Source organism: Phalacrocorax carbo, chromosome 2 (assembly GCF_963921805.1).
Source record: "Phalacrocorax carbo chromosome 2, bPhaCar2.1, whole genome shotgun sequence".
Classification (NCBI taxonomy): domain Eukaryota; kingdom Metazoa; phylum Chordata; class Aves; order Suliformes; family Phalacrocoracidae; genus Phalacrocorax; species Phalacrocorax carbo.
Genome location: NC_087514.1, coordinates 146,244,474 through 146,272,420, shown reverse-complemented (window position 1 = coordinate 146,272,420; position 27,947 = coordinate 146,244,474). Strand labels below are relative to the sequence as shown.

Sequence of the window (27,947 nt, the reverse complement as noted above, 5' to 3'; positions counted from 1 at the left end):
TAAATATAAATTAATAGTCCTGAGTAACTTTTCTCCACTAATTGTAAGTTGACCCTCAATAGAAGGGTAATATATTGATATCCAAAGAAATAACATTTCACTAAAAATAAAGAGGGATACTTTCCTGCTCTGATTTTCAGAGATATTAAGTGAAAAAATGACATTTTCAACAGAGAATAGGTCCTTCAAAATATACTTTCAGGACACTTAAATCAAAGTTGAACTTCATGCAATAAAGGCACATGTGTGGTTTAGGAAGAGTCTTAGGAATTAAAGCACTTGGGAGATTAATGATAGAAGCTTAACACTTACACAATGAAATTGTGTAAAATTCAGAGTGTGTGCTTCATTTGGAAAAAAAAATTTAAAATAAACCACAGGGTCATTGTGTGCTGTCTCAATAAACCAGCTTTATCCTAGGTCTAAAATGCTTAGTCATGCTTCTTAAATTAACCCAGACAACACTAGAAATTGTATTTAGGGTAACCACTTTTCAATTTGAGCTATGTAATACTTAAAGCAATTTCACACCCTAAGGCACTGTAGGAAATATGTCCCTGTTGTTAATTTTTTAATTATTTTTTATTCTACCACCACCGCAAAAAAACCAAAAAAAACCCCACACAGTTAAAAACCAAGTTGTTTAGATCCATTTTGTACTAAACTCTAAGCTAAATGAATACGAATCTCAGCCTAGATGCATTACTGAGTTATTGTGAAATGTAATAGGTTCTCATACATCATCAGAATGTTAGAATCTTCCTTACTGGTTCTAACCTCTTGTTAACATTGTTTTGTACTTCAAGCAACTTTGCTTATAGCAAAAGATCATCAATGGGATACGCAAATAAATGAAAAAGCAAAACAAACGAACTCCTTCCTATGCTCTTCCTAAGTGGGCTACCACTAAGACACAGTAATTTTTCCACTACTGTAAAAACTGTCATAGAGCAGCAGCTGTAGATATAGCTCAGAAGGACCTTGGAGCTGCTCTAAATAATATTTCCAGAGCCATCCCAGGTAAGGAATTACTCAGATACACCCCCACCCCACTATTCCCATTTCCCAATCACGCAAAGCATCCCTACAGCTTCTAACTACTTCTACAAAAGGGCATGGAGTTGGTAAGCTGGACCAGCCCCAAACAGCTGAAGGAAATGCATTATTCTCTCCAGTCACAGGAAGAACTAAACCCTATTCACAGCTTAAAACTCTCAAATACCTTAGTCTAGCATGCAACCTCCAGATCTTCCTGATTCCCTATCCTTACTCTACAGTTCTTACCCAGCTTGCTGCATCTGCCCAGGTAATTCTTAGGCAGCAAGCCACTGCACCTGCACTAAAGCAAATGCTTTCAGCTGCTCTCTTAGAAGAAACATCATGGTTTTATCTACAAGTTGACTAGAAAATTGACAGATTTTCTTTTCTTGCAAAAGCTTGAAGCCTCAGAACACCGATGCCAGAGAAGCTGCCATGGCAAGGGTCTACCACCATGGCGGTGGTCCTCCTGAAGCAAGCAAAACTAATTCAAGAGTGGTTTTGAATGCAGTTCCACTGTATCAAAAATTGAGGTAAAAAGAAAGGTTATCTCATCTCATCCACTCCTCTATGAGATGCACCACACATTGGCAGACTGCAGCTGATGAAGAGGTGTGACTGAGGTTTTACATCACCCAGTGATTGTTTCCAAAGTTTAGCATGGTTGCTGTTTTTCAGACTTATGTGTTGCCTACCATCAGCAGCAACGATTTTCAGTCCTTATCAGAATTATTGGATGTTTCTGTTGAACTGCAAATTTTAAAATTAATGTAATGGTTATATATAATGACAGGTTATTTCAAGTATGGCAACAAACCTCTATTGCTTTTGGTTGCTGATTTACAATTCTAGACAGCTGCTATGAATTAGGTATTTACCACATCAAAAAGACAACTCATCTGAGTGAACAAATTCCTACATGTATTTTTTCAACTATATAAGCAGCAACTCTATTAAACAACTCTAATTGAATTCTGAGCTGAAGGGTATCAAAACATTCAGGAAAAATTTGGTAGTCTTGAGAAGTTCTAATTTAGGCCAAAAATTTCCCCAACGTGATAAATGTTTAGAGGTCCACCACACTAATGAGAGGCAGAATTGTTCCATCCACTCCAGTGCCTGCATTTCAGTATCAAATAACTTAAATCTGAAATATATGAAACTGTTACACTCAAAATCTGGCAAAAGTAATAGGGAAACACATAAATATGGAGCTAGGAATTTTAAACAGTCCAATTTCTGTTTTAACAATCCAGGTTTTTTTAAGAAAATCGTCATTAATCCGGTTGATGTACATGACCTTCCAAGTATCTAATCCTTTTTTTCCTGTTGTATTCATCTCTGTGATGGTCCTCTGGCTCCTAACATCATCAGTTTCAATCTCCCTCAAGAAGAATGGGGGAAGTATTGAGACAAGTCATTAGCAACCTGAAGTCTGCACTAGGGGGGCAATTATGCCCTTCAGGGCATAATTCAGAGTCTTCATCTTTGGCCTAGGGTACATTTGGGTCTATTTAGCATGTTTTCTTGCAAGAGCTTTCTTCCTCTTCCTTGGTTCCCATGTGAAGTTTGAAAGTCACCCAATGCCTCCTTCATCCTTAGCTAAAATAGAGGGCTGTCATTTGATCAAGGACTACATATATTTCTCAGACAGTTGATGTAGATAGTTATCATAGAGCTTAGATGAAAATGGGCTAGGCTACACTGAATTAGCCACTAGAAAATTGTTAAAACCATCTCAAACAGGACAAGACAAGCCCTAATGAGTCCTGAGACCCTGCACTGTCAAAGTGACATGAAGGCTATGGCCTGTGACTAGTAATAGCAAATATCTTATATACTGGGCTATATGAAAGGGTGAAGAACAATACAATATTTTGACATTTTTATTCTTACCCACTTCCATATAAGTCATGCAGACCTATTCTATGAGCCCTTTCAACAAAAAGTGAGTGGCACTTTCCACCAGTGGCACACAATTTCAAATCTACCATTTAAAAAACTTCAGGATGAGGTACCCAACACTGAAACCCAGCACGTTCATATTCCCAGTAAAAATTACTGATTAATGAGCCTTCTGCTTGACCTTGTAAGGCCAAAAGCCTCACTGACTGTAGTCAAGGAAATCTGAGGACTCCAGGTAATACTGAAGCAATTTCAGCATAACCTTCATAGGAGACAAAGTCAGAAATCAGATAGTAATCAACATCAAAAGATGGTTTCTTGACATTATTCAGAGCTCTATCCTAAACAGTTAATCTTCAAAGACTGGTAAATGGATATTAATTGATTTAATGCCTATTAAAATTCTATTTTGGAAAGCAAATTCCCAAGACACAATAAATAAATGATTGGACATCCATCACTGCAAGAAAATTACACTTTTATCATGAATTATGTAGGAATGAGGTAACTCATCAAAGAACACTTGCATAACTTAATCAGGTAAAGTTACAGTTATGGAGGAGGTAGAAGTGTAATGTTTCACAAGCAGATAGAAATTACTTTATAACAAGTGGTTAATTATTTTCTATATACACGGTAAATACAGACCACACATTTAAGTCCATCTTCGGTATTCTACTAAGATTAGAAGAAACAACTATTAATGGCAATTCAATTAAAAAAAAAAAAAAAAAAAAAAAACAAACTAACAACAAGATCATAGACACAAACAAAATATGAGGTGAAACAACTAGTAAATTCAGACTGATCTGTAAACAGGTACCCACACAAGCTTTCTTTAAAATTGACTTTTAATGATAGAAGTTTTCAATTAAAAAAAGGAGTTAGAAAAAGTACCATCATGCTTCCAAAGAACCAGAATACACCCAAGTACCAAAGTGAACATTTACCTTACCGATTGCCACTTCACACATGGGAACAAGAAGTTAGCAATGTCCTTGAATCAGATTCTCAAGTGATTTAAAATGTCAGAGTTCCTTTAGATTTTTGCCACTTCAGACTTTACCGCTTTTCAGTTCCTTTGTTCTTCTGCTGAGGCTGTTGCCAGCAAGGTGCCAGTTTTGGCTGTAGTAATTTCTGAGGCATAAACTATGGACAGCTTTGACATAGCTGACCCATTTCATGGGAGACAAGCAAACAGCAACTGACAGATACTAATGAATTTCAGCCCCTGGTGGCACAAATTAAATGTTCCCAACAATGGGTGAAGATATGTACTGAGAAAGTGGGTAGCATAAAAGTTTCCTGTACAAACCTACCATTGCAGATCTGTGGGGTTTCTGGCTGAAAAGTAGGTAATAACATCAACCAATACCTCAGGTAAAATTAGGGACTTCATTTCTCCATGAAACCCAAAGAATTTTTGAATAACTCTAAATCAAAGGGGTCAACTCAAAACCTAATGCAGAATGATCAGCAGGAAATGAGAATGAATGTCTGGATAAAGCCAGGTCCTGCAGCTGGGGGGATGCAGGTGCCGGAAGTATTGACAGAGATTAGATGTCTCTTTTAGGTTGTCCCTTGCATACAACCCTCTGGCAAATGGATCACTGACAGGATAACTACCCTGTGAGTGTTATAACCCTTCCTAGGAGGAAAACCAGGACATGCTGAGGGAATAATATCTACCAAAGTCTAGAAAGACAGTTTGGAGGCAGACAACAAACTGCAGTTACCCAGCAGTCTTCTAAAACTGTACTAGAAGGTCCTGTGCTCTGACATCTCCTTCCCTATAGCACACTGTGTGAAATGCACGCTCTCAACTTTTTTATATGGGAAAAGAGAGGTTCTGACAAGCAGTAAAGAAACTCCTTATTTTTCTCAGATTTCTTTTTGCCACTATGACATCATAGTAGCAAAGGCTTTCCGGTGAAAACTCAGAGGAACATGGCAATGATTAGCATTTGCCCAGAGGGGTCCAGGCTGGTGGATGTAGGTGCAGGCGCATCTGGACAAACAAGCACAGAGAGATTTCGCAGCAGCTTGGCATCACACTTGCGCCTGCAGGGAGGACAATGCCTTCCTAACTGAGAAAACTGTTGGCAGGATATGCGGAGCCCCAGGGCTCTGGCTGCAGCTGGCGTACAGCTGACTACACAGGCACCTTCCAAGCAAGCGAGACCAGTACTGGGACAAGAGGCTACCAGAGTTGCTTGTGCTCTGGGACCTGTTGGCTTCATACCAGCCTGGGAAATCTCAGCCTTTTTCTGACCACCTCAGGCCTCGACCACTGAGAAAATCTTGGGCAGAAGGGGAAGCCAATCTACCAAACTCGCTAATTATTCTTGCCCTGCCAGCACGGTGAAAGGGATGAAAAGCAATGCTGAGCTCCCTGGTGGACACAAGCTCCTCACCAGCCGGCCCCAAGATGGTGCTTAGCCACTGCCACACTTGAGCTTTGAAACAGTTTCTCTTAATAATCTCTGTAACCTCCACAGAGAAATGCACAAGAGACAGGTCAACAGAGGTTTCATTTGGTCATACATTCACCTTTCCAGAAGACATAACCTTTTTTATATTGGAACCCATCTCCCTCCCAAATAATTTTAATGGAAGTTATGGACTTAAAAAAAATGCTCTTGAACATTAGTGAAGCCTTTGAATTCTGAAGATCATAATTGTATAATAAATGTTATTTCACTGCTCTGATGCTTATGTTGCTGACATTGTGAGTCTGCATTTGAATTACATATACAAATAAAAACCCCCTCTGCTAATAAAAACTTTCAGAGATTTGTTACTTATGAGAAAATGTGGTTTTGTATGTACTTGCTCATTTCTGGTGATCTCACATCAAAATAAGTAGCAGCTAGTTTTCTTGCTCTTCACCATTTTGGACTTCAGTTAACAGACACTGCACCAAAGTGTCTGATTTTGTACATTTCCATCATTACCACAAGAGCTGCAGGGGATCATCTGAACCAGAAACCAGGGGTAAAAGCAGTGCAGTGCAGAATATGGAGGAGAGCCATGGATGTTCAAAAGGAGTAACCCCCTGACAAGTGGTAGGAACAAAACATCACCATGGAGCATGAGCCAAAGCGAGACAGACATTAGATTTTCAATAAATAGCTGAAACATACTTTATTTTGAAATTTTAAGTACTAGTAAGATAAAAAAGGGTGAGCAAAAAACTATTCATCCTAAAGGAAGCTAAAAACTGTGGTGGATTGCATCAAATACAATATGATACCTCCTATTCCAGCATCTGAACTCTGAGGAGGTTTTGAATATGGGAATATAAGTGGAAACTTTCCTCTTGCTCTCTGGCGATAAATTACGTTCTGACAGTGTAATCAACAGAATATTTTTTTTTCTGGAATTTTTAAGAATACAATTAAGTCAAGTCCTGCCAGCAACATCAAACTAGGCCCCAGTTTAGAGCTTAATTTTCTGTTTAGTTTTATTTGATGGAACTGGTTTCCCAAGGCTTAACAGACATGGATTCTTTTTGTGAGAAAACATGCTTTGTTGGTTAGGAGAAGGAGACCTGAATCTAAGCTGCATGTTTCTAATGCCTAATTTGTGCATTATAGGAAACTGAAATCTTTAGTATCCCCATATCCAAAAGGAACATAATGATGTTTACTACTGAAGCACAATTGCTGGATAAAATTATTGTGGACAGTTAGACCAGATGATTGGAACAACCTGATTTTGTCTTAAATTCTGTCCTCCCTTTAGTTACTGCTGTCATAAAAACTAGATTTATTAATGCTTTGATGTATTTTTAAGACTCTTGGAAAGGCACCATTAACACTCATTTGAGTCAGGGCTCTCTTGTTTTTTTATAATCAAGTGCAAATGACAGAGTATGTCTGATGACAGGTGATCATATTATTGGCAGAGACCCAGGGATAAAAGAACGAAAATTATTTAAGAAAGGAAGGGAGAGGGGATTTTAAAATTCAGGGAGTGTGATAGAATATGAAGCTAAGACTGGAAAGACAGCCTTAGAATAAAACCTTATGAAACGAACAATAAAATGGACCAGAAATGTGCCAGGATGAACAAGACAGATTGGGTAAGAGTTGCTACATTTGAGTTCCATACAAATGTCCAAGTGGTAAATTAAAACTAGTTATTTAGGCAAGAGAAGAAAACACATTTCTGCTAGCAAATCTACCACTAAAGGGCACAATGTCAGAATTCTCAGTGCTGCAACCTCCAGTTAATTTAATTTGTTAGCAGAATTAGTTTCTGAAATTTTAAATAACACTATTACGTGCCTCCCACAGTCACTCATAGCTAAAAGCACTTATGAAATGAAAGCACTGTGAAGCAAAATGAAAACAAATCTGTCACCCACACAGAAGCATACACATCTCCAAAACGATAGAAACTGGCCTTTGTCCAATTAGTTTGCTAGCACCACAACACCAAGTTAATCTTTGGCTCACTTTACTTTTGAAAAAAATAACAGGATTGTTGTTGAACAGGGCTTTTCTAAATTTAAATCCCATTGGGTTTTGCAGGGACAAAAGCAGGGACAGCAAATTGTCGCACAGCGCTCTCTGCTAAGAAAAGTAATCCTTTCTCTTTCTCTCTATGAAAGGCTGTGGCCAAGAAAGTGTAATATTCCTTTTTCCATATATTGCCAACAAAGTGAGTTTCCAGGATTTTCACCTTCTCTTCACAGGCTGGCATCTATTTTAGAAACTATACTTACTCCAAGTTTTTGTCCAGGTCTGGTACCAGAACACCTGAAAGAGAATAGAAGGGAAACCATGAAAAGAGAACTACATAACTCATAGCTACAGCTCAGACAGTGGCTATGTGTATGTACATATACATATACACACTCATACGTATATGTATATGCATACGCATATGTATATGTATCAAAGGGATATCAACAGGAATACACAGTACATGCCAGTACATAAAAGTCACCCACAGGAGGTGTGATTTGGCAAACATCAGGCTTGGGGAGGACGGAGTGGGTGTTAGCTGGCAATAAAGTGTCTGTGCGTCTGCATGGATGTATATGTTCACACGGTGTAACACTGGGAACACTTAGGTTCCCAGATTTGCTCCTGAATATGAACTTTATTTGAAGTTAAGGCTGCTAGTGGAATAAGTCCTACCACATGGACAGTCTTTCAGATCAAAAGAGTACATGCAGTTAAAGAACCTTTCTCACGATTCTGTAGGAAATGAAGGTCTTGCAGTTCCGACCTAGTGTAAGTAATGCTGAGAAGGATGAACCAACTCCTCTCCCATCCACAGAACTAAAATTCCAATAAAATTAAGTGAATTAAGATATAAAATGAGTTATGGCAATAAAAATTAAGCTTTAAAGCCAAAAGAAATATTCTTTTAATTAATGACAGTAAGTAAAATATGAATGAATGTGGCATAAATTGGAAAACCATTCACTGTGTAATACAAGCTCCAAATAGACTAACAGATGGAAAGTAAATGAGATGGAAAGGAAAGAACAAATGTACTGGGAATGCTGTTTTCCATATTATGCATTGTGTGAATCTGAAGAGATCCCACTATACCAGCTTTTGCACTTCAGTTTAGATGGAAATGTATTGGCTTAGTAGAGAAATACATTTGCATTTCCTTTCTTAACCTTTCTAAGCATTTAAGAATATTAAATCCATTTCCTTGCCAGAAGTACTAAAAAAATACATATTTCATTGTCAAAATCATATACCCAGCATTATAATAATAATTTTTCCCAGGATCATTAATCTCCAGGTACAGAAGATATATTTGCTTTAAATATTAACTAACTTGCTTTATTTTACTGAGAACTGAAGTGAAAGTATAAACATGGAAAAGAAATTAAATCCTGGTTGCATCTGACTTTAAGAACATATTAAATTTTAATTTTCTATAAAATTAAAGTATTTTTAAGAGTAACAAGCAACACAAAATGAATACATATGGCAGAATGCAGATAGCATCCTCTACCTCATCAGCCAATACTTAGGTCAGGCTTTAAACTCCATGCAACCAAAGGAAATCCTGTCAATGATTTAAAAAACTTTGGATCAAACCCTTCAGAAGTCACCAGGGGTATTCACAAGTATAATATTAAGGTGTAGTTCTATGCTTAACTGCCTCGCTAACCCAGTGTACCATTCCCCACTGATTGTAAATCCTAAGCCTGCTTTTACTGCAGTGTCAAATATACTAATGATCAGGTCGTACCTCCTTAGTATAGTATTTAACTGGGGTAACAAATGCTTTCTTTTTCTTATATTTCTTCCTCTGTTTATCTTTCTCTCACAGGTACCCAGTTCCAATATTTTCTTCTCAATTTATATAAACTGTATTGTTTCCTTTTATTTGAGTATCTGTCAGTACTGTTTTCTTCCTATAATGCAAATATAACTGTGTAACTAGTGCAGGAATACATGTCTGTACATACTCTCCCCAGCCTCACTAAAGCTTTTCATTACATGAGCTGATGATGTTTTCAGATTGACATGCTTAACATAAATGAGATTTTTACAATGATAAATGAAGACAGTTAAGACTCTTCTACCTTCCAGCCCCTCAATGAATAAATTAAGATTGTACAATGCTCGTTTTTATCATAATTACTATTCCTTTACCACCATCCTCAGATTTTCTACCCAAGTGAACATTGGATGAACCTAGAACATAGATAAAAATTGAAAGGCAGAAATTAAGAAGTCATCAAATAACAATGTTTCCTGAAACATCACAAAATAATTGCAGATTGGGCAGCCTATATTTTTTTTAAAACTTGGCTCTGCTTCTTAGTAGCAGGCCTTTTAAATGAAATGTATAGAGGTAAATCAAATAAAGTCTGCTGGGTTGCCCTATGGGCCCCAAATGGTACCAGTCAAATTACATTGGTAACCATTATTTTTGATCCAATTCTTCATATTTCTAAAAAAATGAGAACTCTCGTTTCTCTGAATACACCATAAGTCAAGTACTGAAGGATGACTTGTTAACATCCAGTGTAAGACTCCTTCGTCCAGGACTTTATCTAAAACTGCTCTACAGGTTTCTCTCAAGCCTATGTTCCCAATATTTGTTTTCACTGTGGCTTTGGTTCTCACTGCCATATCCTCAGTTTTTCTCCTCTTTCTCTCAGATACAGTCACATGCACCCACCAAGAGAGGGACAGGCAGCTGCTTTCTTGGTGCATATGTAATTTAGTTTGTCTGAGTGTTGGATATTGCCAAGTACCATCACTTTAGGTGAAGGGTTTTGGTTTAGCTACCTGATTACATGAAATAGCTAATGTTTTGTTTCATTTACCGCAATGAAGAGCTATTTCATTCACAGTGTGAACAAGCTTTAACCCAATACCTATAATTCATAAATTCATATGAGAAGGAGAGCTAACTGGCTTTAAATCGCTCTGCCCACCTGCTTTGACTGCCAGTGGTGGTGGTAGATCTTAATCACATGAAGTATAGCTTATGCCGTTGTGTCTATTCCAGGCATAATGTAGATAATTGGGTGACTGTAGGTTTAATACAGGTGCTTTCAGTTTTTTGAGGTTTTCCTGAGTACATTTATTAATAGGATTTTGGTAGGTATATAATGATTTGTAAACTAAAATAAAGTCTTGATCTCCTTAGACTTATTAACATAGTGCTAAACTTTGAACTGCAGAAATTAATTTTTTAATTTCAGTTATTCAGACTAACATTGTATCTAGTAAACTGTTCTTGTCAAAGAAAAAACCTTCATTATATCTCAATTTTTTGATAACTCCCTTTTGTCAAATACATTGTATGTGTATTATTTTATTGAGTTTTTAAGAGAGCTTCATACTTCATACATTGTTTTCTTTAACAAAATATAAAGATGGGGGTAACAATTTGTGTGTTATTGTGTGACAAAAATTAAACAGGCTGTAATTTGTATGGATATTTTTACAGCATCACCATATAATTTTTTGACCTAGAATCTCCACGTGCTTTACTCAGGGTGAACACAGCAAGAAAAAATGGCTATTAGTTTCCTGGTGTTTTGTTTCAATGAGTGAATTTGTCTCATGCAAGCAGATTACTGAGGAAAAGCTAAGATACAGGAATGAATCTGGGGTTTTGTCCTGAAAATGGTTAAATCCTTGCTCAACTTTCTTCTCACATTTCTTCTGAAAGGCAAGAAAGAATTTTTTGAGAAGAACTGAAAAAATCACTCAGATATTCAGAACTTTCACACTTTTTGGTTAGTGATTTTACTGCTATCGAGTATATGGAAAGTCACCTCACATTCACTTGCCTTCATTGGCAGGGTACAGGACTGCACTGGCCCAAGTGGAATTTTATTCCAGTGCACTGTTGCAGTCTTATGCTTTATAATAGCAATAAGCAACTTATAGACAAAGAAGTTTGGATATCAAATTATGCTGACAAAGCATAATTTCTGCCTTCCATACCCATAAACATTAAACTATAAGCATGAAACCTGCAGAGGCAAAAGAGTACTATGCCCTCAAATACATCAAATTCTAAAGAGCAGCTTCCCTAACAGTGTACATATTCCAGCTATGAATCCTCCTCCAGGAATTGCGATATGTAAAAGGGAGGAGACCAGATCTTGGCCTGATTTACAATAAAATTAAGCAAAGGCAAACAGTATAGCAAGACAAACCTGATGCCATCACCACTTTGAAGGAATGATGATTACTCTTTTGCTGCTCATCAATTCCTTGAAAATTCATTAATTAGTAAGCTAGATTTACTATTTTTTTTACATAATGTGACAAACTTGCCACTGACTGTAAAGTAATTGTGGATGTTTATTTAGGAAATATAGCAGAGAATAATACATTTTTCCACTTCTCTATAAGAGAGAGAAATTCTGTTCTTCTTCCATCCCGCTAAGTAAATAGATGTGCAGAATTTGCAGCACTAAAGGAATGAGCCCCCAATGTCAGGTTATACACTAGTTGAACTATTAATGTAATTATAATCATTGGAGCAACACTGCAGATGGTCTTGCTAATATTGTTTAATCTAACAAGCAGCTGAAATTATTGTGAGTTTTGTTGGAATTCTTTTCTGAACTGCCTCACTTTGCCAGTAAAAACTGTATTTGCGGCTTTGCCTCTGTAACAATCAATTATGGGAGCATTTGCTATTAGTCCCCAGCATGCAGAAACATTATATAACATTAAAGCCGTTAAAGTTCTTCTGGAGAACTGATTGCAATGTTTATTGCTATACTTCGGGTAGATAAACAATATTGTAGGAAGTGCATATCTATTAGTCATTGTATCTTTGTTGGGTGCTTAGTTACAATTTCTTTATGTGACATGGGAACATAAACAAAATCTGTGGAAGAGAAAAATTCCTGTCATGGATGTTTCCAGGTAAAACAGCTTATTTCTTAGGTTTTAATTTGGTGTGTACATACGCTATTAGTGAAAGGTTCATAAGTCATAGGGCACAGAACCAATTTCAAATCATCACACATTACATATAAATAATCTTTTATGCAGTGGAAGGTTAGTTCATTATGAAAAAATGAAAATTTGTTTTATTAGCGAAGAAAATATTACTGCCACTATGTTTTACTGTTCAACCTTACAAAGTAGGTTTGCAATTAAATATGTGATGAAAGAACATTTTCTCCTTGCATGCATGTAAAACTAATTAATTAAAAAGCATAAAAAAGCACACTTGCAATAGTTTAACTAAGATACAATGAAAAATAGAGCAGATATTTCTGTTTAAATTTTGACTATGGTTTATTCATTCTACTTAAAATAATGCTCTTTTCCTTTGTGTTAGCTTATCATGCTTAAAATGATAGTGTCTTTAAAGATAATGCCATCTGCAGCAGCTTGGATTCAGTATGTCAAGTTCACGGATGGAAAGAAAACACCAAATGCAGTAATGAAAACCATAAATATATCTCATCAGCAAGTTGAACGCGGATACGGAAGTAATTAGCTGTGTCAGAAGAATGAGCATTCTACCTTCAAGGAAATAACAAAAGTTGCATAGAATTTGCATACAGCATATGAAATATGGTAATTTCTCTGTAAACAGATGTGTTTTCAGCTTTGATTTACCGTCATCACTAAATGATGAGGATGCGCATGAATACTAATCTGATGGTATTAAATTATTCATTTACTAGAGAAAGGTAGAAGAGACGTAGGGAAAGGAAATGGTCTTACATTCACTGAAAGAACTCTTCTATCTGATGAGGAATTAAATAGATAGAGAAACAACTTAATCAACTTGGTGCTGAAAAAGAAGGTAGGAAGCTCCTACAGAAAATTTTAAAATATTGTGGACATGAGTGCTGGAAACAAAGAAAGGATAATACTGATTGACTGGAAAGTGAGGGGAAGGCTACTGATGGTTTCATACGTGATGAATAGAGAATTCACCTTTTTGCAGCCTTATTAAATGCTTGTTATTGCTAACAAATTTTCAAACACCTCTGCTATATCTAAGAATGTTACATTCTATCTAAGAATGGTAGATATCTTAGGCTCAGAGACATTTAAGGAAGAATTTTAAATCTGAGGAAACCTTTGTATCTAAATCCATGGACAGACATGTAAGTCAAAGCAGACTGATTTTCATGAATGCTGGTCACCCTCATATTCATCACAGTTAGCCAGAACTGAAAGTATTTAGGACTTCTGACATCAAATTATTTGTATTTCCATACCTAAATGCAGAATATATGCCGTAAATACCAAAGTTAATAAATTTCTTGTGATGCAAAACAGGGACAAATGGATGAATTTGAAGAGCTCCTGTTGAGCATACTGCTCTGGAGGTTTATCTTAAAAATTTTATTCTCTTACGTTCTTTAGTTACTTCATGAGATATAAGGACTGTGTTTACAGAACCCAGGGGCTGTCCCTTGTAAAGTCCTGCCTGACATATTTTTTTAATTTCTTCCTTTTATGGTTGTTTGAGTTGAATAATGCTGACTCCACTGAAATTGAAGAAAAATTTCCCATAGAGTTCACTGAAGTACAGGGGTTTATCCTTTTCATTAAGAAAACTGTTTTTGGAAGGGAAGAGGGATCAACTGAGATTTTAAAATTATTCAGTTATAAACGTGAGTAGGTTTAAAGTTCTAATATGAACATTTTTTTTTTCCCATAACCCTTAAAAATTGCATTTTTGTCCTAGAAACATGCTTATATAGTCAGCTTTGGATATTAAAAACTTATGAATCTGAAAAAAAAAAGCCTTGGGTTTTTAAAACCATACAAAATATAATTTATTACAAGAAGGGTAAAGGAAAAACTTCCAAGGAAAAATAACACTATGCTTTCCCTTTGAAAATTTTATATACAGCCATAACCACTGAAACAGGAAGGTTCTTGCTATACAGCAATGTAAATTTTGGTATTGTATTTGTAATTGTGTTAGCTGAATTTCAATACTGAAGGTTTTATGGTTTATTGTTACAAACATATTTTTGCTATATGGCTGAAATTTGAAGAATACAAAATTGATATCTATGTACTCAAAGTTAAATTTGTTTCCATTCTGTGACAGAAGTTTTCATGTGTTCTGATCAATGGGAAATCATCTGAACCTGAGTTTAATTTTATCCAGCCTGGTTGACCGGTTTGAATTTTAAGAGATGTTTGAATTACTACTTTTCTCTTTAGCCTATGAAAGTATATGTCAGGATACTACTTAAATGAACAGTGTGAAATTCTAAGCAGTGTTGATAACGTCAACTAGATCAATTGCAAAAAGGAATGAGAAAAACAAAATATGAATGGAGAATTGTAAGAGAATAAACATATCTGGAGGCTCTTAAAAATACTTTCGCACCAGACTAGTTAAATAGGTGTGATACAAAGTTATGGTCATTTACAATGCATATGTTTTATTCCAATTTTCTGTTTCATTAGTTTTAGATAATGGTCAGAGCCTTTTCTATTCAGTCATTTCTACAGCCCTCTTGCATCCCCTATGTATTCTTTCAGTGAATGTACAGAAAGTACACTTTAGGCAAGATTAAGGAGAAAAATCTGGATAGTATCATAATGTAGGCGTACAGTTTTGTATCCTGGAAGCCTAAACACTATTGGAAGCTGATCTTGTGCGTATGCTGATTACACAGAGAGCAGACGTATCCTGATCAAAAATAAAAATAAAACATTCACCTCATACTAACCAACTTTTAACACAATCCCCTGAATAAATCCAATTTATCTGAGTTTTATACAGACAACCAGAATGTAACAGAATGCCCAAACTCTTCCCCACCTAAAAATCTTTGGATGGGGAAAAGAAAAAAAAATCTGTCTCAGGGTCTTTTGCATGAAGATGGATTTGGTTTTCATTTCTCAAGTGCAATAAACTATGACTGTGAATTTCAACCCACATATGGGGATATTTATATATTTCTTTGCCATCAAATCCATCATCTTTCCTGTCCTCTCTCTGAAATGCATCTATTCCAAACACTCATTTCCTACCTCTGTTAATTTATATGAAGTGATTATTCAAATAGACATATATTCTTATTGAATATAAACAACATTTTAAAATTACTATAGCATAAACAAATTATATAAGTCTTCACACACAGAAGTCTTCTTGGAAGAGTTATACTAACTGATTTTAAAACACATTGTGGAAAAGTTAAAAAAGGTACTTAAGAACATTGAATATAAATAGGGGAACATTTAATAGAGTATTTCGAATATCTTTTCTTGGAAATAAATTAGAGGTCATTGTTGGTGATTCTTTGGTAATGAAATAACAGACTGTATGGAACATTACAGCTTTGTGGGTTCAAAGATAGCTTTTACCTAAGAGATCACCAAGAAATTAAGGAATTTCATTAGCAGTATTAATGACTATTAGACTGTTAGATGGAAATCAAACTCCTGTTCTCTAATTATTCATTTTGGCATTTCTGTCTTATAAGGATCATTTTATTTACATGTGTATACCAAAATGTTGGGCTAATACCTCCAGACTTAGTTTTGTTCTGTCTCAGGCATGTACACAAAGGCACTTAACTTCTCTCTTCCACAGAGACCTGCAGAAAGGTTGGATGAGATAATTTTGAAATATGCATCACATTAGTTTTGTGCAAGTTAAATCACTTAAATTTTAATCCCAGACTCATTGAGAAAATAATCCTTAAAAAAACCTATTCATAAAATAATCAGTCTTCAATTTTTGTTTGAGTAATGATCACTGAAGTTTCTTTACATGCCATTAAAAATTGATATTTGAAAGCAATCCAACAGTAGCAATAAAGGTCCGTATTGGAATGACAAATGTTGTATGCATCACAAAGCCAGATTTTTGCCTTGAGTGATTTAATCATCTTATTTTGAAGTTTCTACCTGACATTTAAGTTAGCTATTAAGTATAACTATGGGAACCATCTGGGGGGCTATCGTAGGCAGAATAGCCTATTAAATGTGATCTGCCATAATGGCGTGCCTTTAAATTAGTTATCTTCTGTTTGATTGCAATCTGAACTAGTAATTTATTTACTAATTTTATAAAATTCAAATTTAAAGCCTTGCACAATAGCTTACGTATGATTGTATTTGACTACAATGATCTCTGGATATCTGACTCCAGAGCTCGGACTCATTTTTTAGCTGAATAGGAGGTGGGTAATTCAAGTTTGTTTACAAAGTCCGCAGTGCCCTAGTGAGGACAACTTGCTGTTGCTTGGTACCTTCACCTTAAAACATGTAAAAACAGCAGTGCAAAAGCCAAAATGCTGAGTTGAGAGAGAAGTGTGGGAAGAACTCTCATGCCTTCTTGCAGGTATAAAATAAAACATTTTTTCTGGAATCAACAAAATAAATTAAGCCAGGGATTTCATGCTTAATTGTATGTGGTAAGCCATCTCAATATTCAGGACATCCTACTTTAGTAACAGCACAGTGAAAAGTTAAAGAATAATTCCTGCTGATTTCTTGCACCAAACCCAGCAATGATTTTATAAATGCACTGAATTCATTATGTGAAATGGTTTGAGAGAAGGGGGAAATTTCCATTATCTTTCCACATCTGCCAATTTCTCTGTTAAGCAACAAATGATACTTTCTTGATATACCTATATTAATCCTGTGAACTCATCCTCCCAGCAATTCTGATCTCACATTAGCCCCTGATTACCACCAAAGTTCTTCATATTATCTCCTTCCTGTGGGTTCCAACACTTTCAGTAATGCCTGTAGAAACACTAACTGGCTTCTTTTCCCCCCAGGCTGGGGGAAGGAATAAATCTGAAAGCCTCATTTCCCCATAAGTGTTAAACATGTGCTGTTCCACTGATCTTGCATTTCAAAAATTATTTTTCTAGGTCTATGACCCAATGTGGCTCGTCAGTTTACACTCCAATTAAAATTCCATGAATTGTGGCTGAATAGTCTTTAAATAACTCGGCTTCATATTCCTAGGGCAATTTAAAATTCTTAAACATGTCACCAAAAGTTATTGTAAGCAGTGCTGTATTGATTTTCACTTAGCTGTGCATGTGAGGTTTGACCTTGTTAGCCCTGACCCAGCAAGTAAAACAAGAAAATCAAAGCCTCTGTCTTTGGCTCTATTCCAGATTTCAGCTGATGGCTCACATTTCATTAGACTTAGCTAATTTCATAATATTTTGTTATGCTTAGACCCTCAAATGAATCTAGCTACCATTGGTTTATGAATCATCAGGCATAGTGTGGACATTTCAAAGCAAGCTACGCATGCTTACTAACGAATATAGTTAAGTGCACTAAGAAGAAGCCTGAAGAACCCAAGGATGGCAATCAACAATAGGCAATGATCACCAGAGACAGGTGGTGTGCAGTTAATTTAAATCAATCATTTAAAAAAATGGTTTCGTTGCTGACTCTGTTTTACCTCTGAAATCCATTCTAACTTGTTGTTGGGTTTTTAGAAAACAACTGAAAAGTACATTTTGTACAAAAGAGAATAAAACTGACGCATCATTGCTAGATATTCTTTGACCCCGCACTTGTTTCCTTCCTTCCAAAAGCCCTGAAGAAACAAACCCATGCATATTAAAAGGAAGAACAAACTGTAACTCAGAAAGCCCTGATATACTGTAGTCTTTTCAATTAATAATGTCACAGGCAGTTGAGCATCATGGAATTAGAAACTTCAGAATGTGCTACTCCACATTTCACAAGCAAAAAAGTATGACATACAGAGTCTTATTACTTAGAAGAACAGTGGAGCTTGAAGCCCATGCATTAAGTTTGAGCAGCCCTGGTAAAAATGGGATCTCGTTCCCTCATTATGCAATCCGACATCCTTCATCTAAAACCAAATGAGATAATAAAGTAAGAAAGATTAGATATATTTTCTGCATAAAGAACCATATAATCCTTTATCTCATTTAAATAATAGATTCATAAAATCTTTTTTTAAACATCCAACTAAATGATGCAGTGAAATATTAATAAATCTGCATATTTAATAAAACTAATACCACATGCTAAACAGCATCCAGTTTAATAGAAATCCCTGGAGGTATACCAACCAACACCAACATGGTTGTGGTTAGATGTTGGATCTGAAGTTTGTAAAGGATTGTATATAGCAACATGTCTCAGTATTGTGCAGATTCTGCCAGGACACTGTGCCATATATCAGCATAGTATTAAAATACTGGATTTATTTAATGCTTGCTTTCATTGAAGATGGGACTGTGCTGATGTGTGAGACTGAGTACAAGAGTAATATCTTTAATGCTTTACAAGGCAAATTCTTAACTTATCATAATAAAGGAATCTCAACAGTTATTGAGAATCAATGCAACAGGGTGTTTTCAGGCATAATGAAGGCATTTGCCTCACACTTGTACTGGGAGTGGGACCTAAACAAGTCATTTTCCCTTCTCTGACTTGTTTTTAGCTACGTCAAGCATAAATTTCTGGTAAGAAATAAAATGTCAGATAAGAATATTGATTAGGAAGCAATGAGCCATTAAAGGCAAATCAAAATTATCCTGACTTTCCCTGGAGAGGACTAAGCAAAAGGGAAATGAAGAACCAAACCCACTGCTGGGAAAATGCCTGACAGACTGAGTGTTCAGAAATAACAAGGACACCAAAGAAAATGTTTCCCGCTCGCTTGTGGCTATGAAGCATTTTGCACATCTTCTGTCATTTCCAAGTATGGCATAGCCAGGAATTAATATATCTCCATAACAACTCCGCTATGTAAAGAAGGGTCTTCAGGCTTTTAAGAATGGAGAACTTGAGGAATAGAACATAGAATTTGAGGCTCAAATCCATAACAGACTACATCAAGACATCTGTAGTGAAAATGAAGCAGAATATAGGCATGTAGTTTCAAATTTGAAATCCTTAACCCCTGGTCATTCACTACCTATTTCCAGAGACCCCTAAAGCTCTAGGTGCTTCATTCATCAATATTAATGGCTCCTGTTTGTCTGAATAATTGAATAATAATTTCTACTCTCTCAGAAATAACCTTAGAGTTGACAGTGAAAAGCAATCTGATTAGTTTATTAGTCCTTAATCCCACTCATGGTCTTTAACTTATCTTCCTCCTGGGAGTGGCAAGGGGAGTGTCATCTAATAGGTCATTGGGCTGCCTGCAGAATTTAACAACAGATGCCACAAACTTCAAAAAGCGCAGTGGAAGATACAGCTAAAATACATAAAGAGACTTTGGAAGAAGGACTTGACTGAGGAGTCTCTGTGTTAACACCTAGGGTAATGTCCTGGAAAAATTTATTTCTAGCTTCCCATTTCAGAAAATAACAAACACTAGAGGCTCTGAAAAAAGGTGTATTAGAATAGAGTAAAATGTGACAGTGCAAAGCACAGAGTAATATGAGATTCACTGATGTCTAAAATATTAATTCAGTGGAAATAAGAGAGGAGGAGAAAGACTCGTCAGCTATCAGTTAACAATGTCATGTAGCCATGAAAGAGGTATGGTGAACAGAGCTAAATAAGTTTAACTCCATTGTCCAAAGCACTGGTGACAGTGCACAAAAATTATTTGCAGAGCATTAGTCCTTCATTTACAAAAAAGTTTCATTGCAGCAATAAGCATAAATTACCTAGACTGAGAAGAGGCATGAGGAGATAACCTTACAAAAGAGGCTAAAATAAGCTGAAATAGCAAACGAAGGCAAGCGGGGATATAATTGCTTTCAATGAGTACATCAGCAGGCAGGAGGGTAAATACATCTCATGGAAAGGAAATACTTGAAATAAGAGAGTGTTGGGAGAAAAATAAACAGGCATAAACTATCTATGGCTAATAAAGCAGTTCTCTAACCTACAGAGCAGTGCAGTTCTGGAATACAAACTGGGACAAAATTTGACTTTTGATCAGCTAAAGAAAGATGTTATGATGCACAGTTGTCTGAAGCTGCAGGGGATTGGGCAGCAGTAGCTCAGGAGGTCACTTCTCATCCCATTTTCCAAGATACAAGTGGAGAATGTTCAAAGTGAAGTGAAGAGTTTTCCAAGGTTTCTAAGTGAGCAATAAGGGAAGGCTGCTTGGCTAAATATCATAGTGTTAGTGAAAGATAAAACTGAAGAGAACAATATTGCATATTGCAGTGCTTACCATTAATAATATAGGGAATGTAAATCAAAATACTGAGTATACAAAATGCTGTCCAAAGAAATTCCTGAAGTCTATAAATATATGAAAACTAATAAATAGTGATTTTCCACTGCTGATACTAACATGCTGTACATTTCATAATGTGTTTCCAATTTCAGAAAATAATGTGTATTTAATGATTCATTTTCAAAGATTTAAAGTTAGAAAGTAATCCTGTTATGGAAATGGAAGAGGCAAAATATGATGAACCTCCCACTGTTGTGCTCTAATTCATACCAACCACTGCTGGAGATCTTAATCTCATAAATTCATACACCCTCATGGTTATGTTGTCAAATAGTTAATGGCTCTATCTACAAGCCAGGGCTACCATTTTTATCCTAGTCTTTGCCACTGATTCAAAGCTGAATCTGGTCCAATCACCCGATTAATAAAAAATGCCAAAGTAATCTAACACATTAATTTTGAGTTAGCACTCTGTATAGATCTAGATAAAAGAGATTGCGTAATCCTTTTAAAGATATTCCTTTTCTGGGGGAAAAAGAAAGTGCTATCTCATAGGACAAACATAGACTACCCTAAGATTTCTCAGTGTGTACCTTACAATAGACTTAGTTATCTGCCCAAGGAAATAGAAACAGAATAAGGAATCACATTAAATAAGAGCAGGCCAGGATGATAATGAGGAGAATGAAGTAAACCTAAAGTCAAAATATACCCTGGAATTTCAGTGTAGGTGTACTTCCAGTGGTTGCCTTTTAATCTCTATTTTGCTTTCTGGTATCTTAGATAAATACACATTTGTGATTATCCAGGGTAAAACTGGAGCTTTTTTAATGAGACATCACAGTCTGATGGGTCCTAATTGGATTTGTTATCTATGTAGGAAGACAAACGATTTGATTTTAGTGCCTACAGTGAGTTTACAGGTGTGGCAGTTCTAAAGGCTTCTTTTTAATGGGGAAGTAAGGTGATTTATTACAGTATTAGTGAAAAACAAGGAGCTTTCAAGTGTCAGCATTGCTGTCACTTTTTCAAAATCTAAATGCTCTTCAAATTGATCCCTTACACTTTACATAGCCACAAAACACAGAGTTGCTTTATTAATATATATTTTAATTATTAATGGCTCTCCTTCCCTCTAGCAATATATTCTTTCAAAGATGTGTTCCAAATTGTGTACCACATGCCAAGGAAAGACAGAACAGCTTTTTAATCAGAAGGAATCCTTCTGGTTAAAGATGGTTGTGTCCTATACAACAAAAATGCAAATGTGAATGTGAAACTCAAAGTGATTAGTCATGCCCTACAAGACAAAGATATGTAAGTCTGCAAGTATGTACCTATATATATGGTCTTCATATATCTGTATATGCATATATACTTAAGTGTACACATGTATACACATACATATATATATTCCTTGGTTAATATAAAAAATATATGTTTGCATATTATGCATTGAATATATGCAACAGCTTGTACAGGAAGCATGTAAAAAGTTATTATCTGGTCATAACCTCAATTTAGAATTTATTAGATATTAAGAATGAAACAATGTCATGTCTGGGAAATGCAAAAGCTGAGATCTGTACCCCTTTTCCTGTTCTTTATATCACTTAAAACAAGGAAATCAAAAAGATCCTAACATCAGAGACTTTCCTGGAATCAGGCATGGGTGCAATCTGAATAGTTAAAAGGTGTTTTAAAAAAAAAATAAATTGTCATTAACTGTTAATGAATCCATTAACATTGTTTCTTATGAAAAATTCTAATTTTAAACAAAGCTAAAAAAATTCAACCACTAGTTAACTGATTCACATAAGTAATGATCAGACAACATTAAAAACCAAGACTCATCTGTGTGTAAAAATAGTAGGGTAAAAATAGAAAATTTTTGCCTATCAAGAACTTCTCCAACAAGTATTTGCAGTATTGAGTCAAAGCATTTTGACCCTCATTAGTCACAATGAAATACTGATACGAGAGTGCATATTTATTTTTAGTAGGTGGAATTATTCTAAAGGTATGAAATGATTCATACTTATCAAGACACATACATTTTCTGTGGAATATTTCCCATGAACAAAAACATCCTGTGTCTAAAATATGTAATGTTTAGCTTATTTTCATTCCTTCACACGCTTCACCTAAAACAAATGCCATTTGCTTTCATCACATAATATCATTATGAAGATTTATCTTCATATTTTCAAAACAAGTAGTCACCATAATAACAGCTTGATTGCATGAAGAATAGTGGCTATCACTATTACACATATATATTATCATTGTACGACGTGCACCTAAAATGAGGCAAATTTCAAACAATGTTCTACAATTTCATTATCATGACAAATGAAAACTAAGTCATTTTACCCTGACATTCTCTTCTATAATTTCCAAAAGGGCTCTAAATGTACGGAAATTAGTGTCACTTTAGAAAGATTCTTTTTCTTTATCATGGATGGAATCAACTTGAGGAAATTATTGCCTGACTGAAATGCACTGTTCTTGGTTATGCTTTAAAAGCAGCATATCTTCATTTTCAGTAGATTGAATAACATGACAGTGAGAGCAATAATACACATGCTGGCTGAATTAACATTCCTTGTCTTCAGTTTTTAATACCAATGTGTATTAATGTGATGGCATTATTTCTGTTGTCATGATTGGCATATAATAGTTTTCAACACAATTCAGGAAGGATCTAGTTTGAAATAAGCTGCACTCTGGAACTAGAAATTGATCCAAGGTGTAACAAAATGTTGCTGACATAAAGAATAAGAAACAAACTGAATTACTGAGCTGAGGTTTTGATGTAAAATATTTAGCAAATGCTTGGGTATTTCAGCCTTTTTAAAAAATAAGTATCAGAAAAAGTTATGGGAGTCTTTATCAAAGCCTAAACACTAAACTGAAAATTGTTTGCAACCCACTTGTTATAACAAATCCTATATCTGGAGAAAAAACTTTTTTTATATACAAACCATCGATACAATTCTGACATTGAAAAAAAAGGTTGTGTCTTTGTATCTGTATGAAGTTTGATTCATGGCACCATGCTTGGGACAGAGGTGTAACTTTAGTAGTAATGGTTACTTCATTGAAGAGGGACCCATGGCAAAGCAATTGAACAACAGACACTTCTGCCCCTCAGACACTGTGAGCTTCAGATCCTCGGCAACACTTGAATAGCTCTAGTGGGACCTACTGTGGTAATGCTAAAACACATAGCAGCAACATTACTAAATTTGACCATTTTAATCTGTACAACATAAGTAATAACTTATTTCTGTTATTTTACACCAAATGGAACAAATAAAACCACTATTCGAAACTGATAGGTTATTGAAAATAATAATCACAGCAGTCATGTTAGAGAATGAACTTGTTTCAACTGTTTAGGTTAGATTGGTGGAGATATTCTCCAAGCTAAATTTTATTTATATGAATTCTTGTGAAAATCAGCTTTAAAGTCATTCCCTTGCATAGACACATGATAAATGCCATCACAGAATCACAGAATCCCAGGCTGGAAGGGAACTCAGGGATCATCTAGTCCAACCGCTCTATGAAGAGCACAGTCTACACAAGATGGCCCAGCACCCTGGCCAGACGACTCTTGAAAGTGTCCAGCGTGGCCGAGTCAACCACTTCCCTGGGGAGATTATTCCAATGGTGACTGTCCTCACTGTGACAAATTTTCCTCTTGTGTCCAGTCAGAATCTCCCCAAGAGCAATTTGTGTCCATTCACCCTTGTCCTCTCCACGTGACTCCTTGTATAAAGGGAGTCTCCATCTTCTTTGTAGCTACCCCTTAAGTACTGGTACATGGTGATGAGATCCCCTCTAAGCCTCCTTTTCTCAAGGCTGAACAAACCCAGCTCTCCCAGCCTACCCTCATATGGCAGCTTCCCAGTCCTTGGATCATCTTGGTGGCCCTTCTCTGGACCCCTTCCAGCCTGTCCACATCCTTTTTGTAGAGTGGGGACCAGAACTGTACACAGTACTCCAGGTGTGGCCTGACAAGTGCTGAGTAGAGCGGGATAATGACTTCTTTCTCTCTGCTGGCGATGCCCTTTTTGATGCAACCCAGCATCCTGTTGGCCTTCTTGGCCGCAGCAGCCACTGTTCGCTCATGTTGAGCTTTCTGTCCACCAGGACCCCCAGGTCCCTTTCCACAAAGCTGCTCTCCAGCCAGGTGGATCCCAGCCTGTGCTGCACTCCTGGATTATGTTTTCCCAGGTGCATGACCTTACACTTGTCCTTGTTGAACTTCATAAGGTTCTTGCTGGCCCACTCTTCCAGCCTATCCAGAACTACCAACAGAGCAGCTCTCCCTTCTGGAGTGTCTGCTTCCCCACTCAGGTTGGTGTCATCAGCAAACTTCATCAGGCTACACTTGATGCCGTTATCCAGATCACTTATAAAGATGTTGAATTACATTGGGCCCGATATCGATCCCTGGGGGACCCCACTTCTGATCTTCTTTATCAGGCAAGATACAGCGAACAGAAAGCACTTCACCACAGCTCCAGGATGTATCTCACTGCAATGGAGGACCTGAGCATGTAAAGGTGACTGAGACAGAATTAGTCACATGAGGCATTTTGCACCACTGGCTATAGAAATTGCCAGACGTGCTGACCACTTTCACCAGATCTTCCTCCTTTCTTTCAAGGGCACAGACCATTCTGCTGGAGGAAAGACAGTGTTTACAGACCTCTCCCCTGTGACTCTGACATAAGATGGTTGAAGAGAATCTGACTGCATCCCTCCCAGCTCTACACAGATTGGAAAACAGACCGTTTCGATCATGAGATTATAGTTTGAGAAAATTCATCATAAACTGAGATCAAGCCAGAAATGTATTAATAAACATATTTTTTGGAATAAAATAAAATAAAATTCTATTTGCAACATTTCCCAAATTCTCTCCCTGTAACTGTTCACTAGCTGTTTCTGATGCTATTTCTTCATGAAATAGTGAAAGTCTCAGAAGTTTATCCTAGACCACTTCTTCAGTTTACAAGATAAATAACAATATCACGTGTCCACTCACCCACCTAGTTTCTAAAACCAGGTGGGGAATGGACCTGGCCAACTTCCTCTCAGGAAAGCAGTGAAAGTCAGTCAATAGTAGTTGTTTATTTGTATCCACAAATCTGTATTCTTACCCTGTCTTACCTCCACCCTCTTTTTCACTTATGATCTCCATCGCAAGCACAGCTTCATCCATCACCTCTTTGCTAGGATGTGGAGATCCATTTCTGCCATCAGATTTGTCTCCTTTTACTCAGACTGAAATCTCTGCCAGACCTTCTGTCACTTTTTGTCTCCCCGTCTGTGTAAGTTAAATATAACTAAGCAGAGATTCTTGTTTTCCTCAGGAATCACCTCTTCAGCTTATATTACTTTGGCAAATTTTATATCTGCTACCTCCCCGGGCCCAGTAACCTAGGTGTTACCCTAACATCTATCCTAAAATCCAGATAAGGTACAACACTCCCAATTTTTCCTGAAAATTACCTTGAAGTCATAGGCTTTCCTCATGATTCATATGCACAAGTGTCCCTTTCAGGCCTTGCTGTTTATCCAGTCTTGACAAACTGTCATGGTTTTAGCTGGGGTAGAGTTAATTTTCTTCACTGTAGCTGGTACAGTGCTGTGCTTTGGACTTAGGATGAGAATAACGTTGATAACACACTGATGTTTTAGTTGTCGCTAGGTAGTTCTTGCACTAATTAAGTACTTTTCCAGCCTCTCATGCTCTGCCAGGTGCACAAGAAGCCGGGAGGGGAAGAAGTACAGCCAAGACAGCGGATGCAAACTGGCCAAAGGCATATTCCATATCATATGATGTCACGCCCAGTATATTAACTGGGGGGAGTTGGCCAGGAGAAGCAGCAATTGTGGCTCGGGGACTGGCGGTGTCGGTTGGCACGTGGTGAGTGGTTGCATTGCTTGTTGTTTATTGTTTTTTCCCCATCCCCAGGTTTTGCCTCTCTCTCACATTATTTTCCTTTTCATTATATTATTATTCTTACTATTACTATCGCTATTAGTATTACTGTTTTATTTTAATTATTAAACTGTTCTTATCTCAACCCACAAGTTTTCTTCTGCCCTTCTGATTCTCTCCCCCATCCCACTGGGGTCAGGGGAGTAAGCGAGTGGTTGTGTTAGTGGTGCTTAGTTGCTAACTGGGGCTAAACCATGACACAAACTCAGCTTCTCTCTATTTCAAACTATTCAAAGTATTTTTTGTACAGATTACACACCTGAATTTAAGTGAATCATGACAGTTTTCCTCTGAGTCTTTAAGATACTCTATTTTTTCCACTGCATGTATAACGATGCATCTTTATCAAAAAGCCCATTCTGCTTCCAGGGGAAAAGTTAAGGCAGCAATTAGAAATAAGAAAGCAATTAGAAATAAAAGGCAAAGGAAAAGAGAAAATGGAAATGAAAGTAAAGTAGAAGTTATGAGGCATATAGAGCTGACAAGGGATAATGAATATATTGGGGAAAACCAATTGTTGGCAGAGCAAAAGACAAAAAAGAAATTAAGCATCTTGGTAATAAATAAATCTAGTGACATTTTATATCCGTTATCAAATGGAAATTGTAATGATAACAATACAGCAACAAGTAAAGAAGAGACTGAAGTACTCAATAAATATTTCTGGTTTATATTTGGGAAGAAGCAGGATAATGTTTAAAGCCACAAGTGTGGAAGACTTCACAACTAGCGCAATTAACTAGAGAGTCTGTTAATCAACACTTAGCAGTGTTGGTTACTTTCTAACCAGCGGACAATCTCTAGCCTGTGTATATTCCTTCAAATAAACCGTACTCCAAGGAAATACTAAAATATTGCTAGAGAATTAACACTGGGCTAAAGTCACAAAAGACAAAGATGATGACAGGAATAGCTACTGATATTAAAGGAGACAAATCTTGGAAAGCCTGTTACAGGAATCAAATATTTTCATTTTTAATTGCTTTACAGGAAATTGATCGTCAAGCAAATTAGACTTAATTATTGGATGAAATGTCAAATTTGTTTAAGTATACTTACAAAGTATAAGACTCTAGGAATAATAAAGGCATCTGAATTAGCACTGCCAATACGTAATGAGATTACAAATTGGCCTATTAGCGAAGCTCAAAAGGAGTATCTGTGAGACTCATTAACAAATGGGGATTTTCTAATAGCATCTAGATTTAATAGTATTCAACTACTGGTGGTCAAACAGGAATATAAAGGTATTGTTAATAAGATAACATAGAAAATAACACAGAATTCTTGGTTAAAGAGATCTTTACAAAACTCTTGTTTTAATACAGTTAAATGTAGGCATTTACAGCAAGAACTGAGGAATGTAAGTTTCACTTGGAAACAA

At 36.4% G+C, this 27,947-nt stretch overlaps 1 protein-coding gene across 1 annotated transcript in view; it reads right to left on the bottom strand.

The window, feature by feature from the left end:
* MALRD1 (MAM and LDL receptor class A domain containing 1) overlaps nucleotides 1-25,780 on the bottom strand; it is a 314,254-nt gene extending 288,474 nt beyond the window's left edge. Inside the window, exon 1 of the mRNA XM_064441822.1 lies at nucleotides 25,729-25,780. Coding sequence (XP_064297892.1) covers nucleotides 25,729-25,780 — 52 coding nt within the window. The remainder of the gene's footprint in view (nucleotides 1-25,728) is intronic.
* Between the last annotated feature and the right edge of the window lie 2,167 nt (nucleotides 25,781-27,947).